The sequence below is a fragment of the Bactrocera latifrons genome, unplaced genomic scaffold, assembly GCF_001853355.1.
Source record: "Bactrocera latifrons isolate USDA-ARS-PBARC rearing strain unplaced genomic scaffold, ASM185335v1 scaffold_50, whole genome shotgun sequence".
Lineage (NCBI taxonomy): Eukaryota > Metazoa > Arthropoda > Insecta > Diptera > Tephritidae > Bactrocera > Bactrocera latifrons.
Window position 1 is genome coordinate 527,508 of NW_017537157.1, and position 16,884 is coordinate 544,391.

The 16,884-nt window shown below is 32.2% G+C and overlaps 7 protein-coding genes across 10 annotated transcripts in view; 4 read left to right on the forward strand and 3 right to left on the reverse strand.

Annotated features, from left to right (window-relative positions):
- The window catches only part of LOC108973815 (protein lethal(2) giant larvae), a 12,712-nt gene extending 11,527 nt beyond the window's left edge, over window positions 1-1,185 (forward strand). For all 3 annotated transcript variants that reach the window (XM_018941303.1, XM_018941304.1, XM_018941305.1), the window contains 2 exons: window positions 34-142; window positions 206-1,185. In XM_018941303.1, coding sequence (XP_018796848.1) covers window positions 34-142; window positions 206-338 — 242 coding nt within the window. In that variant the 3' untranslated portion in view covers window positions 339-1,185. The remainder of the gene's footprint in view (window positions 1-33; window positions 143-205) is intronic.
- A 953-nt stretch (window positions 1,186-2,138) lies between these two features.
- On the forward strand, window positions 2,139-4,350 carry LOC108973824 (serine/threonine-protein kinase RIO3). The gene is made up of 3 exons (XM_018941317.1): window positions 2,139-3,031; window positions 3,098-3,862; window positions 3,956-4,350. The coding sequence occupies exons 1-3, from the start codon at window positions 2,294-2,296 to the stop codon at window positions 4,304-4,306; spliced, it is 1,854 nt and encodes a 617-aa protein (XP_018796862.1). The 5' UTR covers window positions 2,139-2,293; the 3' UTR covers window positions 4,307-4,350.
- A 596-nt stretch (window positions 4,351-4,946) lies between these two features.
- On the reverse strand, window positions 4,947-6,594 carry LOC108973825 (nucleoporin NUP116/NSP116-like). The gene is made up of 2 exons (XM_018941318.1): window positions 6,460-6,594; window positions 4,947-6,375 (listed from the first exon to the last, which is right to left on the reverse strand). Exons 1-2 carry the CDS (start codon window positions 6,534-6,536, stop codon window positions 4,956-4,958), a joined length of 1,497 nt encoding a protein of 498 aa, XP_018796863.1. The 5' UTR covers window positions 6,537-6,594; the 3' UTR covers window positions 4,947-4,955.
- Window positions 6,595-6,820: 226 nt separating this feature from the next.
- LOC108973783 (WD repeat domain-containing protein 83) lies at window positions 6,821-8,060 on the forward strand. The gene is made up of 3 exons (XM_018941263.1): window positions 6,821-6,992; window positions 7,054-7,776; window positions 7,832-8,060. The coding sequence occupies exons 1-3, from the start codon at window positions 6,911-6,913 to the stop codon at window positions 7,963-7,965; spliced, it is 939 nt and encodes a 312-aa protein (XP_018796808.1). The 5' UTR covers window positions 6,821-6,910; the 3' UTR covers window positions 7,966-8,060.
- Window positions 8,061-8,100: 40 nt separating this feature from the next.
- LOC108973784 (rho-associated protein kinase 1) lies at window positions 8,101-9,607 on the reverse strand. Its single transcript, XM_018941264.1, has 5 exons — window positions 9,256-9,607; window positions 9,014-9,192; window positions 8,750-8,964; window positions 8,338-8,697; window positions 8,101-8,281 (listed from the first exon to the last, which is right to left on the reverse strand). Exons 1-5 carry the CDS (start codon window positions 9,527-9,529, stop codon window positions 8,143-8,145), a joined length of 1,167 nt encoding a protein of 388 aa, XP_018796809.1. The 5' UTR covers window positions 9,530-9,607; the 3' UTR covers window positions 8,101-8,142.
- Window positions 9,608-10,294: 687 nt separating this feature from the next.
- Window positions 10,295-10,773, reverse strand: LOC108973799 (probable 26S proteasome complex subunit sem1). Its single transcript, XM_018941281.1, has 2 exons — window positions 10,576-10,773; window positions 10,295-10,517 (listed from the first exon to the last, which is right to left on the reverse strand). The coding sequence occupies exons 1-2, from the start codon at window positions 10,670-10,672 to the stop codon at window positions 10,387-10,389; spliced, it is 228 nt and encodes a 75-aa protein (XP_018796826.1). The 5' UTR covers window positions 10,673-10,773; the 3' UTR covers window positions 10,295-10,386.
- Window positions 10,774-11,281: 508 nt separating this feature from the next.
- On the forward strand, window positions 11,282-15,765 carry LOC108973821 (menin). Of its 2 annotated transcripts, XM_018941313.1 has the most exons (6): window positions 11,282-11,521; window positions 11,728-12,337; window positions 12,388-13,041; window positions 13,299-13,429; window positions 13,519-14,061; window positions 14,123-15,765. In XM_018941313.1, the coding sequence occupies exons 2-6, from the start codon at window positions 11,968-11,970 to the stop codon at window positions 14,786-14,788; spliced, it is 2,364 nt and encodes a 787-aa protein (XP_018796858.1). In that variant the 5' UTR covers window positions 11,282-11,521; window positions 11,728-11,967; the 3' UTR covers window positions 14,789-15,765. The 2 variants fall into 2 exon arrangements, with proteins under 2 accessions (XP_018796858.1, XP_018796859.1); XM_018941314.1 differs by lacking the exon at window positions 11,282-11,521 and having other exon boundaries at window positions 11,968-12,337; window positions 12,400-13,041; window positions 14,123-14,788.
- The last annotated feature ends 1,119 nt before the right edge of the window (window positions 15,766-16,884 follow it).

Genomic DNA, 16,884 nt, shown 5'->3' on the forward strand with positions numbered 1-16,884 from the left:
ATAATAATAATAATAAGAAACGTTTAATTATAGGTCGACTATCTGTATTAAGCACGCAAACTAATCAAACTTTGACCAGTGCAAGCATGAAGGATGTCAGCGATTTCAACATACCAAATCTTATGGATTTGGCACCTTTAAGGTAACTTTTTTTGGCATATTTGAAAGAAGTAAGATTTTTTTATATTTGAATTTTAATTTGCAGCAATACAACTGAAACTAATAGCAGCTCTGTGGTAATCAAATCAATTATCACTAGTATTTCACATGAAAAGACCAATGGCGAAACGGAGACAGTTACAACAAAGACAACGCAACGCGAAGAAAGTCAATTCTAAGCCCAATTTTTTAAACTGACTCCGAAAATTAATACTATAATTCGAAATTCAGCAAGGCGATATAGCGATTTAAAATAATTAATACTATATATTTAAGTTTTGTATCGTCTTACATTGCAATATCTTCTATTTTAATTTTAGCATTCTTGTTTCTTTAATTAAGGCACTTTCCGAACAATCCCAATCAATGAATTATTCTAACTTTGCATCTATCATTTTAAATATAAGTTTTTATTTAAAGATTTTTCCCAAAATCTTACCACATATTTTCACTAGAACTGCACTGAACCACAAACGCATCCATGTAGCGCAATAACTTAATTCTTACATATATATATTTTTTAAACATTGAATATTAACAAAAAATACATAAGTACAACTAAAAGATTGCCTTACTTACAAACAATACGAATAATTTTTAAACTAGTTTTGGGATGTAATAGTTATTTATGTCTCTTTGCGAGTAATGACACTAATCGAATTTCATTTCACGTTAAAATATTTTTAAAAACATTTCAATCTGCAACACGCTTGTACTTTCTTACTAACTATAAAGTATTATTAAATTAATGTATCCCGACATGCTTTGGAGCAACAGCAGGTATTCTACTATTAAACGTAAATTTCTTCCATTACCTGTTACATTTAAAACAAAAGAAGAAACACCAAACCAGATAAAGAAAATTAACGAAGTACTACTTTTACTGTTGTTACTATTATTACAAAAATTTATAAAGTAAAACTGTTGGCATTTAACTGACATGTACACACGCTATTGAGTAAGCTGTTGATGTACGCTATTTAAATATACACAATTCATTTATAAAATATATACATACACACTGTATTTAAAGAGTTTTTAAACTCGAACTTTTTTATATTTTACATTGTGGAGTATTTTTGGACTATTTGTATAGAAAATTTACAAATGTATAAAATATTTGATGATATAATTAATACTGTTATCGAAAATTGTTAATTTTCAGAAAATATTTTCAATAAAAATGTAAAGATTTGCCGCTAATATATCTTTTGCAATACGTTAAACCTTTTGAGAAATAACACTACAAAGCTTTTCGATTATTAATTTAAAAAAAATATATATGTTATTTCTCTGCTTTTATTGAAGGTATTATGCTTCCTTATAGGTAAAGTGACATAAAAGTAATAAAAACGTCAACTTCGGTTGTACCGATCTGAATCTGAATTTGTTCGGAGATTCTACCCTTGCCTTAAACAATAATCGGTACCAAATTTGAAAAGATCTTTTCAAATGAAAAAATTTTCCGGACTGGATTTTGATCGATCAGTTTATATAACAAATATATGTTACAGTCCTCAGTGGTTCCACAAAAGAGAGGCTTCTGGAGAAAAATACTACATGTGCAAAATTTCAGATCGATATTTCAAAAACTGAGTGACTAGTATGCGCTTCTAAAGCCAGACGTGTACAACGTTTCCTTCTGGTTGTTAAAAACTTCGTCGCAAATATTATATACCTTACATATATTGATACTATCAATTTAATAGTATAATAAATACTAAAATTTAGGTTCCATGACGGTATGTATTTGTTTCTGAATCATAATCTTTTCTGTCAATACGGCTTGCGAGTACTCGATTACATTTTTCAATTATTCCAGTTGAGACCGATTTCGTAAAATTTTTTTACTAAATCTTAAAATATACCTTAAATTTTTCCAATTTTAACACAATTATATTCGATTAGGAAAAAAGGCATTTTTTTAAAGTGAATGCAACTCTGGTTAAGAAAAACATGTAATATGGAACTCTGGCCTCTTATTTCACAAGATTTCGTAGTTTATTAAAAATATACATTTCACAAAACGTAATAACATTTTTTTATAAAACGTTTTAATTTTTAGTTATACACCGAGTAGGCATAGTTTGTAGTAATAGAGTAAGAGCATAAAATTATTTGTAAAAGAAACAAAATGGATTCACAAAAAACGCAACGAAATGCATGGGGCATAACTTCAACCAAACCAACAGAAACAATGAGCTTCGCTGAAATAATGTCTGAAGAATATGCACATCGTGTACATAATCAAGAACAAAAACGTTTTGAAGAACGTTTATTACAACAGGCGAAGCAAGAATCCACTGATGCAAATATAGCTGCATCAATAAATACTCAACCTCAACATTACTCTACAATTGCAAATGGGCACCCAACAATTAATCAAGAAAAACTATCCCAAGACGGTGGGTGGGAAGATTATTCTACATTATTGGCTGCTTCACAAGAAGACACCATAGGATGTGATTCTGACGCCGTTATAGCTCAAATGCTCCAATCACAATTTGATCATGAATATAATGAAGAATTGCGACGAATTGAGAATAAACAGAACAAGGATAGTAAGGTGACGGTAACATTGGATAAGTTTCGTCGTAATGGGGATCTAGAATTTTTAAATGATTCCGATGACTCTTTGGAAATTGACGATGAGGCAAGTGGACATAAGCGGGATTGGGATCGTTTTGAAACGAACGAGAAAATATTAGACGCAATACCAAAATGTGGATTTAAAGTGGACAAAGAGGGCGAAATGATAACCAAACATGATCCTCAACTGTGTGGAGTTCGTAATGCTTGTAGAGTTATGTCATTTCCTCCTGAGTTTCCAACGGGTGATGGCGCTGGATTTGACATGAAACTTTCCAATCAAGTAAGAAAGTCGTCAATGCTAACCGTTTTCAATTTTTTCAGTACATATACACATTTTTGTTTATAGGTTTTTAACCAACTGAAGACATATTCCCGTCGAGGTAATAAGAAAAATAAAATGCACGATCGCAAAGCTAATGTGGCCACAGCAGAAATGGGTGTCGACGCACCTACTCGCCTGTTACTCTATAAATTAATAAACAATCAAATATTGGAGCAAATAAACGGTATTATATCAACTGGCAAAGAAGCAGTGATCTTACATGCAAATTCTGATCCCACCTATGCAGATAATGCAAGCGGCAATGGTGGAACAATATGTTCCCCGCATTTATTACCAAAAGAGTGTGCTATAAAAATTTTTAAAACCACATTAAATGAATTTAAGCAACGAGATAGATATATCAAGGATGATTACCGTTTTAAGGATCGTTTTAGCAAACAAAATAATCGAGTTATTATAAATATGTGGGCTGAAAAGGAAATGCATAATATAATGCGAATGCAAAGTGTCGGTATTAATTGCCCAGATGTGGTCATTTTGAAGAAACATGTTTTGGTAATGTCTTTCATTGGCGATAACCATAATGCCGCCCCAAAACTTAAGGATGCACGCTTAAGTCAATCTGAACTATCTGTTGCCTACGAAGAAATCGTTGCAACCATGTACAAGTTATATAACGAAGCAAAGTTAATACATGCCGATCTGAGCGAATACAATATACTTTGGTACGATGACAAATGTTGGATTATCGACGTAGCACAGTCAGTTGAACCGGAACACCCAAGTGCTTTAGAATTTCTAATGCGCGATTGTGGCAATATAATAAATGTAAGTTTACCATTTATCTATATTTCCTCATATATATTTTGTCGTGCATATTATTATTATTAGTAATTATGTGTGTTTTAAATTTTTCTTTAGTTCTTCGAAAAACGCGGTTTGCCGAATATTTATACGAAGGAACAACTTTTTGAATATATTACATCGTTAAACGCCGAGACACATAATGCTGCCATGTTAGAACGTATTCATACTCGTGGTGCCTCGATAGCTCAAGCCACAGCTCCTTCCCAAGAATTATGTCCAGATGAACTGAAACCTCTTGCTTATCCATTTGACTTAGCTTGGGAAAAATCGCAACGCGAGCGGCAACAACAAGCGTCAAAAGGATTTGAAAGTGAATTGTGTAATTCAAATGTCGATAAAGCCGCTTGTGGATTTGAGGTTTTAAAAATAAACACTATTGGTGTAGAACAAGCAAATAAGTTGTAAGAGGATGTAGCGCACAATAAAACAATAGCGTTTATGAGAAAAAAGCCGTATCTAGTAGAATTCTTTATGAAACGATTTTCTTCGATTATTATCGAAGATGAATATTAGAAATACAGAAACTTCTGCTTTTTTTTCTAAACAAAATTCTAATTTTTGGGAACTGCATAAAAGTTTATTATCTGGAAAGAAATAATTGAAGTCACAGAAAGTAAACAATAAAATGACATATATATACTATGCAATAAATTAAACTAATTTCAATTAATTGCTAATTTTGATAATTATGCTTTTACATATTCAGAAAGTTACATTTAGTTAAATTCATATATTGTTGGTCACATGGAGATCAAGAAGAAACGAAAGCAAAATATTATTTTCTACATTGAATGCTGTGTAACTGTAGTCGTTAACAAAAATGTCGAAAACTGTTCCATTAGCTTTTTCGTGTAGTCGTTCTTGGTAAAAGTGTTTGTCCTTTATAAATCGAATAAATTCATTATCACATTGGATTCCCAAATCCTTTGTGCATTGGCACCATGGTACAATCCTCTACCGTGATTGGCACTATTGGCATTGTTTCGTACACTTTTATTCAGACTTATTTTCGCTAACATTAGTCCCCTGATCATTGTTACGTGTGTAGAATTTCTTAATTGATCAACTCTCTAGGAGGTGGAACATTTGGAATTCGACCCGGCGTAAAAGTGTCAGCTTTGAATGCTTCAATGTCTTCAGAAGTAAGATCCTCCAATTTGCTATAGACAGAGCTACTTACCACTGGCGATTGTAAAAGAGGCAACGAAGAGTTATTAACTCCCATGGGCTGTGCAAACGCTGCATTCTGATTTGTTATTTGCTGTGATTGACTATTTTGTTGGAAAAAGGCTGGTGCTGGTTGCATTGTTGTTGAGGTTTGGTTTGTTTGTGAAAACATATTTGGAGGAGGCTGTTGTTGTTGTTGTATAGCTTGGGCGAATACGTTTTGTGGGTTTTTAAACATACCATTTGTATCTGTTGTAGTGACCGGTTGTGCAAATAAATTATTAGGATTATGCCCAGGTGTATTTGCAGCTATTTGACCAAACATTCCTCCTGAGCTCTGTTGTGCATAAACATTTTGTTGTCCAAAAACAGAAGATGTTTGAGGTTTATTGGTCTGATACATTGGGAATCCGGATCCTGATTGTGTTTGCTGTGATTGCATTGCTTGCGCAAATACATTTGTTCCATTGTGTTGTTGCTGCTGCTGCTGATGAATACTTTGATTAAACAAATTGCCTCCTGTTGCTGTTTGAGTTGGATTTTGTTGTCCAAATAGAGACCCTGATTGTGGTTGTTGTGCATGTTGAGCAAATAATCCAATGGCTGCAGGTTGCGGTTGTTGCTGTTGTGACGCTGTTTGAGCAAATACATTACCAGTTGGTTGTGGTGTTTGTCCGAAAAGTCCACCAATAATTCCGGTATTTGTTTGAGTTTGCCCGAATAAACTTCCTTGTGTGCCCCCACCTCCAAACAAAGAGGCCGGTTTTTGTAACTGTTGTGAAAAAATCGAAGACTGCTGGTTTTGCGAACTGAAGGCTAAACCACCTCCCCCAAAAATACTTCCACCCTGCGTGGGAGTTTGTCCGACAGTAGTAGTAGTATTATTGCCAAAAGCTCCACCAAAATTATTACCACTTAAAGGCTTGTTGAATATTGAGGTGGTATCGTTGACAACATTACCTCCAAGTCCGAAAGGGTTATTAACATTACTTTTTGTTAATCCTGCGATAGCGTTACCATCAGCAGGAGTATCGTAAAGACGGCAAATAACATCTATAACAGCTGGAGATAATTGCAACATGGTTTTCATCTTATTATTTGCTTCCATCACTTCCTTGGAGAAATGCTGGATATATTGATCCACACAATTCTTTTGTTTTGCTTCATAACATAGCCAACGAATCTCTTCGAAGGATTGATCTTCTATGAAACTTGGTATACAGGGTTTATCTTTAAAGGGTCCAAAACAAGATATTGGCCATTGCTTTCCATTAATTGCAGCTTCTAAATCGGTTTTCACAAGTTGTCTAGATAATGGTAAATATATTACATTTACAACACACATAAATACAATGAAATTTAAATTTTATTTTATTGAATTGTATTCGTACTTGATGTCCAAGTGTTCATTATTGCATTTAGTCCCAAATCTGCAGCTACCTTGGAGAAAAAACCTACAAAGAACCATCCTTTTAGCTTTAAATTCTGTCTGCTATTTAATTTATAATATTTGTTATGATTCTGGGTTTGTCAGTTGACTACCATGTATAATCGGAAAATCGATAATAAATATCGAAACGGTTAGTGGTTAATTTCATTTTATTTGCTATAACCAGATTTTTAGAAAATTCTTTCTTTCAAATTCTTAAAATTGCTTAATATTTGCTATACAATTTCTTAAATCGATGAAAATAAAGCTAGTATCTGATAATGAACCAATTAAATCCTCCATTGATTGGCATACATTTGTTTGCCTTCAAAATATCGAGTGTAGTCGATTTTCTGTATACACTACCTATTTTTCTATGTTTTCAAAATATTTGTGTTTACAGAAAAAGTTAAATGATTTCCACTTATAAGGATTTTCACCGTTGCAAAGTTATTGATTGCAAGCAGGGTGCGGTGCGAGCAGTACGCTATAATGGTTTGTTGAACCTATAAATAATTCTTTCATCGATTAAGCGTTTTTTTTTTTTAAATTGCAGTTGATGGTTCATATGTCTTAAGTTGTGGATCAGATAAGAAGATCAAATTGTGGAATCCTAAAACAGGGTTACTTCTTAAAACATATGGCGGTCACGCAGATGAGGTTACAGATGCCTCAGGCAGTTGCGACAGTTGTTATATCGTTTCATCAAGTCTTGATAAAAGTATAATCTATTGGGATGTATCCACCGGTGTACCAGTACGTCGGTTGCGAGGTCACGCTGGCGGAGTAAGATGTGTCTGTTTTAATGAAGACTCTTCCATTGCAATATCTGGCGGACGTGATAATGCGGTTTTCTGTTGGGACATACGAACACGACGATTAGAACCCGTTCAAGTTATGAAAGATGCACGAGATTGCATTACAACAGTTCAAACTAATGAACACAAAATAATAACATCATCTTTGGATGGATGTATCCGTCAATATGACATACGTGTAGGTGAATTAGTGTGTGATAAAATCGGGGAGCCCATAACATTTTTAAAACTAACCCGTGACGAACAATGTATTGTAGCGGCATGTCAAGATAGCACAGTTCGTCTTATCGACTGCGATACTGGTAGTCTTTTGTCTGAATATAAAGGTCACAAGGCAGAAGATTTCCACATAGAATGTGGTATTATGGCTAATGATGCTCACATTGTCTCAGGAACTAGCGAGGGATGTGCAGTAGTTTGGGATCTGCTTGATGGAAAAATTTTACAACGTATTCAATTAAGTAGGTATTTTTAAATATTTTATATATTGACGAAACTAAAGTATCTTTGATTTAGGTGAAAATGGAGGAGTTGTTAATTCACTAAACACACATCCCAAAGAAAATGAAATCGTGTTAACGCGACGTCGAGATTTATATGTCTACAATACAGATGTTAATGAAGATGATATCGATAATGCAACCTCATAACACCATATTTACTACTTTCCTACTTTATATATTGTATTTTTTTACTTAATGGTAAAGATATATGTAATAAAATCATACTATTTAAATTGTGTTAATAATATGTATTAAATTTATTTTTACTTAAAAGCTAACATAAATATTTACACTTTTTTTCTTTTATGTATTTTGTATTGAAATTCATTTGTAATTTTCCATTAATACCTCAATATTTTCCTGAATATACGATTGGATATCCTGTTGGTCATTTATTGAGTTTTCTACTGCACTTACTTCACATTTTAAATTTTCTGTTTGAGCCTCTAGGTCATCACATTCCCTAAAATAAGATATGTGGTTAAATGTTATAAAAAATATATACTTTTTACACTTTACTTGGTTTTGGCCATTATTGATGTGTGAAGTTTTTGTTTTTCCTCATCAAATTGATGTTGTTCAAGTTTAATTTTTTCCTGCAAGCATTCTAAAGTTTTTTGGTGTTGAATGTTTGTTTGCGTTAGTTGTACTCTTTCTTTTTCACAACTTGCAATCTTTGTTTCAGCAGATAAAAGATTATTCACAGAGTTGTTGAAACTATCTACAAAATCTGATGTTAAGACATCTTTAGCAGATTCAACTAGTTTTAGTATCTCCTGTAGTCTGTTGTTGTCCGAAATATGCGTTTTTAGATTGCTTTCGGCATTCCGAGTCTGATTTTCGTATTCCGTTATTTGTTCTTGGATTTTATTTAATTGTCTGTAAATTATATAAATTTAATTGCAATTATCTTTACATATTCTATTATTACATTTGTAATTCCTGTCCTTCTTCTTCAGGAACAATAAGACGTTTCAGATTTCGTACTTTTGCTTTGAGTTCGTCTATTTTTGTTTTCAAGTCCTTTACATCAATAGTTATTTGTTGTGACTCATTTTCGCGTCGATTTAATTCAGAAGTAACTGATTTTAATTGATTCTTATGCAGCGGAATTTGATTGGAAAGAAAAGCTAGCTCTTCGTGCATCTAAAAATAATGCCATTACCATTAGACTATATTTGGAATGTTCATTTACCTTTTCTGCCTTGTTCTGTCTTTTCCGATTATCTTCAATTATATGCTTAATTTTGTCCACCAATTCCTGCCGTTCTGCTAATCTATCATTAGCCATTTTAAAAACATCGGTTTTAAACATGTTCATATAATAAAGGTAATTAAGAAGAATTCCCAACATATGTGACGTTTTCTTGGTAGCTTCAAAATAATGAGGAAGCATAAATAAATAATTACATTATCATCTTTGAATTATTGCCTTACATGGTTTGAGCAAGTCATAGTATGTGAACGTAAATGATTTGTCGCTAATTTTATAAATATGGTCAATGTGTCGTACTAATTTTATCAAGAATATTCTCTTCTCCCGTGACCCTTCTTCAGAGCATGGTATTTCTACTCGATATCCAAACATCCTTAAATAGCTTACCAGGACTTTGGTAAGCCACTTTTCCGAAGGATTCGCCAAATCCGATTCAACCATTTTGCATTCAGCACATAACTCATTCCAACTGTCGAGATATTCTTTTGAAAGCATTTTGTCTCTTTAATAAAAATTGCTTTCAATGAAATAATTTAATAAACTATTCGAACAAGCGGGAAACTAGTTTGTTACTTTTTAAATTTTGTATTCAGAGAAAAGTAAACAAAGGAACGCATCACAAAGGGCATCATATGATTTAAAATTGAAAATGAATAACTGTCGTTGTATGATAAAAAAAAAAATAAAAATGTAATTGTCAATCTTTTTACAATAATGTGAATTAATAATTTCCTTATGCCCATGATGCTAGTGCTGCGTATTTTCTTAGTTTGTATAATAATTGTATTATTATGTAAGCTTTTATAAAATAAAATAAAAAAAATAAAAAAAAAAAAAATTTCCTTTCAAATATACGGAAAAAAAATGTAGAAAAACTTGTTAAAATTTACAAAGATATTAAAACATTTCAAGACATAAATTGTCAACTTTGGCCAATTTACTATCGATTATTAGTCTGGAAATGACAATTGCAAGCTATCAAAAATTTCTATCTCAAATTGGCGTCATTATTGTGGGTTATCTATGATACCAAAACCACCAATGGGTAGTATAAATTAGCGTCGAGATTAACTTAGACGGCTAGAATAGGTTTTGCTTGAGATTAGCTCCCCAAAAGGTGAAATGGTTTCATTATACAGAAGGAGAGCCTGGAATAATCCCCAAATTTGAATAATTAAATAATTTCGTTGCTAAACTAATTCACATTATCTAAAGGATTTCGAATGTCTCCTTCCATTATTTTAAAATATATACGACTTGTTTCAGTTTTGTTTAACCGGTTTTACAATGTGCAAAATTTATTAGCTGATTTCACTAAAACTAATTTGTAGATAACTTATAGATGAATGATTTTATATTTCCATCGCTTGTTTTTGTAAATGCGCTTTGAGTTGCTGAATGAAATCATCCTCGACATTGTCATCATCCCAATTATCTTCCCACACGTTCACTTCATCTTGATCATCATCCGCAATATTGAAGTCTGCAAATATTTATTATATATATTTAGTTAATAATTTTAAGGGGCTTAAGGCACTAACCTTCGATTGGGAATTCCTCAAATTCGTCATCCTCTTCCAAAAGACCCAAATCAGCTTTGGCATTTTTATCTTTTTCCTTGTCTTTATCTGATGACATTTTATTAAAATACTTTGTAAAATTTAAATTAGACCAATCACAAATTGTTACAAATCCCACGAATAATTCAATGTGTTTGCATAAAAACAATGCCGAGTCATCTGTCAACTATATAACGAGTGAAATGTAACGAATAATTTATCCAATACTTGATAATGCCAGATCTCTTTAACGAAAAATTTCATTTCAAATATTTTTGTACACCGATAAGTGATAATTGTAAGTGTACAGTCGATGGAAAGATTTTGTAGGTTTAAAAATAAACATAAAACTAGTGCAATTCATAATCAAATAATTTTAGTTCTAAAATATTTTCTGCAATGTTGCAAATATTTATATAATGTTATTAGGGATGAGAAATTCTTTGGCGATTTATAGTCGAATATTTTTTCAATTTAAAATATTTATACTACTTCTAATATATGCTATTTGTTTTACATATAATGTTAATGTAAGTGATAGTGTTTATATTTGACTTCAAGCTAAATTAAGTATTTTAATTATAATATTGAAAACATGAGTGAGTCATAGAAAATAATTGAATCGATAGAGGAATTGCTGATATCAAAGTCACAACACTAACATTCCTTTTGTTTTGGTACAGAAATTTTAAGACGTCATTTAATGTTTTGTAAACAATTCGCAAGTGGCTAGGAAAATCGAAATAGAGTTGAAAGCAAAAAATATAAAATGCGAGTTGCAGGTGGCGATTTCATATATGTATATAATGTGAATTGCAATTTTTATTTGACTATGGGAATCATATAAATAAAATGCTAACAAGGCATTTAAATGTGTTAGGAACTATCGCTATTTCATTACGTTGTAATGTTGGTTTTCCATATGGAGGTATGCTAAGAAGAGACATTCGCTAGTCCACATAGTGAAATACAAATGTACATACATAATAAACTAAAGTTCCTTTACAATGGTGAAACGTCATAACATGTTTTCATTTAAAAGTTATGATTATTAATGGCAAAAGATATAATCTAACCTGCCATAAATACTATTTTCATATTGCGCAAATTTTATTCAAAGTGTTTACAAAATAGATATTTAAAAAAAAGCTATGAGTTACGACGATGTTAACATTAGCAACAAAGCAGTAACGAATAAAACAGAGTATATAACGAAAAAGAGGTGAAGCTCTAAATAGAGCAACGGGAAAAGTTGTTTGTCAACTTGTGGCGTCCCCCATTTTCATCAATAAAAGTGTTACTAGGTTGGTTCATTGTATCAATAATAATTTATAAAGATCTTTGAATTAAATAAAATATAATTGTGCAAATACAATGTCCACTGTGACTCGTAGTGCAAGTGCGAGCCCATCTGTTGGTCATTCTAATAATCAACAAAATCAGCATAACCCAACGGAGAGACAAAATTTTCCCCATTCAGTAGTTGATCCTAGTAATTTTCCCCTTAAATCTATAACCGATGTTGTCAATTTTTTTCGGAGATCACTTGAAGCGGGTTCCTCAGCAGGTGGAAGTGAACCCGATTTAACATTGCTTTCAATTGTTGCCGGTTATATCGAGCTTTCATTAACTACAGGCGACGCTGCATTAGCTGCGGAACATGCATTATCAAATGCGGCTTCGAATACCACTATATCTTCACCTCCACTTCTTGCAGCTGTTGTTGGCAGTCCTTTATCATCAGGTATTTTTTTTCGCTAATTTTGGAATATAAATATTTTATATACTAAATAGTTTCTTACTTAGCACAAAACTGTGGCATTATAAAAAGCAACAGTGTACCTTTTCCAGTTGTAACATACGAGCTTGTCTCAGGTTTATATAAGAAATTTCAAAGCATACTCTCTGTTGTTGATAAACCTAAATCAGCTCAAAATCGCCAAGCAACACGTGAAATCATCAAAAAAGTGTCTGATGTAATATGGCACTCATTAATAAGAAGCAGTTATAAAGATCGAGCTCATTTACAAAACTTATATAGTTATTTATCGGGCAATAAGTTGGACTGTTTTGGTGTAGCGCTAGCTGTTGTCGCTGGTTGTCAATTGTTAGGGTATCGTGACGTACATCTGGCTATATCTGAGGATCATGCTTGGGTTGTATTTGGCTCCAAGCAAATTGAATGTATCGAAGTGACGTGGCATGGCAAAGGAAGTGAAGATAAACGCGGACAGGACATAACAGCCGGCATAGAATCTGGTTCGTGGTTGTATCTCAGTGGAGTGCCAGTTGTATGTGATAGAGCTATGGAAGTTGCTGCTGTTGTATCAGCTATAAATATATCAATGACAACTAATAGCGATTGCGTTGAAGTTGCAGATATGCAACAAAAATTACTTTGGCTATTGTATGATATGGGTCATTTAACAAAGTACCCTATGGCATTGGGTAAGTTATTTTCTATTTAATCGAAAGTATGCGCATATACATACGTTAAATTAGCTTGTACAAACATACAAAATATCGAATGAAAATAAATTTTAGTATATATTAATCTAGCGATAGTAAAGAGTAAGTAATATTTAGATATACGCGTTGCTATATATTATTTGCTAGTGTTTTGCGGCCTAGCTATAATGCGTACACTTCATTTTGTATACCAATTTGCGGTTTTTATACTATTTATAAAACTATTTTATTTTCAGGAACACTTGGTGAATTAGAAGAAATCTCTCCCTCACCTAAACGAATATCTTGTGAACAACTTTATAAGGAGGCAATACAGTCAGCACGCACATTCTACCACAATCATCACGTTTACCCTTACACTTATCAGGTATGGAGAATTATATTAAAAAGTTGAACCATTCATGAATTGTTTAATCCATTTAAATTATATACTACATATGTGCTCATGCGTTTTAGGGAAATTTTTATAATCGACTTTTGAAATATCGTGAAGCGTTTGCTTCTTGGGCCAATGCGGCGGATGTCATACGCTTATATACATACAGTTGTCGCGATGATGAGGAAATATATAAAGAACTTTTGGATATTGCAAACGAGATGATACCACATGTTATGAAGACAGAAAGTTCGGGTCATTCTGCAAGAAGCATTCTACGCGATTCTGAAGTATTTGCAAATTTATTGCGATTCTATGATGGGATTTGTCAGTGGGAGGAAGATAGTTTAACACCAATACTACATATTGGCTGGGCTAAACCGCTAGTAAACAATATAACAAAATTCGATTATGACATAAGATCACAAGTAGTAATTAAAGTCCCGGAAGATGAAGAAATTGCATCTACAAAAAAATCAAGTGAAGCAACAACTTCCTCATTAAAGGAAGATACAACAGCTAATGAGGCGCCGAAATTGGAAAGGAAACATGTAATTGTGGATGTAAAGAAAGATGAAACAAATAACTGTAATATCAATAATAATAATTTCAAGAAGGAAGAGGTAAGCGTTGGTAGCACATTTTGTTTACATTTTCGCTATTAATTTCCAATATAAATTTCAGAAGTCTTCGGGGGATGTGAAAAAAGCCGATATTACAGCCACATTAGCAGATTTAACTGCCGCGTGTGGTGAGAAAATCTTAAATCCAGATTTTTTATTACAGGGAGGAGGCGAGCCTTTTGCTGAACAAAAGAAACACATGGAACAGCGACAGAATGTCTGTAAAAATGATTCAACAAATGGCATAAAAAATGTGCCGAATAAAGATACTCTTGTCACAAATGTCGTCCAAATGGATATATCAAACACCAATACTAAGTCGTTGCAAGGAAATGAAAAAGAATCATGCGCAGAGATAAAAACACACTCACCTACCGATGAGGATCCCTTCGAGTTTATGATGAAACGTCCGGTAATTACACTTTATAGTCAGAAAATGAAGGGTCTGAAAGACCTGTTGTTGGCCGAAAAATTAAACACTCATGCAATTTCGCTGCAAGTTACCGCCCAATCTGTGGCGAGCAAAAAGATACGAGGAATTGATAAGCTGGGTAATCACACGACAACTTCAACGTACGCCACAGCTCATGTACCAGGCAATAATTTGCAATCACTTCATACAAATTATAATGCAGTTTTAAGCGATAGCAATACCAATTCAAATGATAATGGTAGCGCTGCTACTACAATTGCTGCTTCACGCCCTAAGCGCTCGCGACGCGAATAAATATTTTGGCAGAGGTAAGCACACTAAAAATGCTGTAAGGAAGCTTCTTCTTCTATATGTATATGTATGTGTATATAGATGCTGGCTATGATAGGGTTTTATAAATATTTATACCTATTTTTTGTATTTTTAATTTTCATAACATTTCCACATGAGTCGTGCTTTAGCAAAAATTTTTCCAATTTTATATAATACATATGTATGTAATCAGATATGAAAATCATAGAGCATTTATTCGTTGAAAACTTTCGTTGATTATATAGATCTTCGGCGCATTTAACCTTCTTTGTAAAATGTTTTTGATTTTGAACCCTTTATCACTGATCATTTGAGATGCTCAAATAGGCCAATCCCGGTATTGGGACTAATACTATTATATTTCTGGTATATAAGAATATTTTCTTCTTTAGAGATGAATAATACGGAAAAATAGTTGGAATAAAGTTGACAGTAACAACGCAACCACAGAACGATCGTTTTCGACTTAAAGGAGACCCAAAAGTTATCTTAGGAATACGAAATACAAAATTATTAATTTTCGTGTATCAAACCCGGAAACTTTCCGCCACTGTTGTTGCCACTATTCGCCAAAATTGAAATTTTGGATTATAAAACTTGATTATATTTTCATAATATTTTTTTTATGGAAAAGTTTTTGCAAGTACGTCTTTGTCATTTATATCTTCTTTTCAATCTTAGAAAATATTTTAAATAAAGATTTAATACAAGCCATCTTCGATTGGCCCAAACTTGGAGAATGACAAATCGAACACACTACTAGCATAAATCAAATAGACTGACATAAGGAAATAGGGTTAAAATAGAGAGATGTTCTACTCTCTTATAATGAATTGATTTGGTTAACTTTGTTGTTGCTTTGACATGTAAATTTGAGAGCATAGCTCAGAACATTACGAACACAGAAGTGGCGACTAATTTTTTTACTACTATTTACCGAACCAAATAGTTAGATCGCCGAAAAATCAACATATGGCCGGATAAAATCTGTGTCAATTCCGGTATCTGGTAGAACTTAGAAGAGAAGTGACAAATCGAAGACGGCTAATGTATACATACATATGAAAATATGTGCAGCACAAGAGCATTATACTTAATATATTTTAGTTTAATTGATAAAACTATTTATTATGTTTTTATAGCATATAGTTCCATGAAAAAAATGGTAATGCCAAAAAGTTGCTTATAAAAATTACAATGAAAGCAATTATTTTAACGAAATATGAAATGCATACAAAAATATACTTGAATAACTTAAAGTATATTAGTTTAGTATTAAGTATATTCTGCAAATTTTATGTTAAAAATGTATGTAAAGATAATATAGAGAATATACTATTCAATAGTTGCACTTTTCCTGTCTCATGTGATATGCTTTTCTAAAAGCGTTTGTAATCAAACTATAATCATGTATATAAATATATAAGTACATATATACGCACACAACCGCAGTCCTAATAGTATAATATTCTCCAATATACATACATATTGTACAACAGTGTAGCATGATTATACTTTCCCATTATTTAATTTTCCAATAAATCACTTATTCTATTTTGTATGTCTGTTGATTTATTAGCGTCTTTTATGTTATTCTTGTTTTTCAAAATAATATATAAAATATTTTGTAATCACTTAAGACATCCTTATAAACAGGCTTATAGCATAGATTTATACAACTTACTTTTACAAAACACTTCAAGTTTACCATAATGCATTCAAGTCTTGTGTATGGGCAAAAAATAATAATAAATAGTCAGACAAAATCACAAGTACTCGGTACATACTCGGTACACTTAAGGCATGGCTATGAGTTGTCAATAATGATAATAAGAAATGAATTTTAATGAAAGTCTGTGATGAAAGAAACGATTAAAATAATGATGAAAATCAATTTATCCTAATATTAAGTGCATAAAATTCGCAAAGTAATAATGTTAAAATAAAAATGAGTATAAAAACTATGTTTAATAGAAAGTTACGTTTTGCAATAATCTACAATACTTACAAGCATGTTTGTTTAAATATCTACCTTAGTAGATTATTAAAGGTATTAAACAATGTACATACATATACAT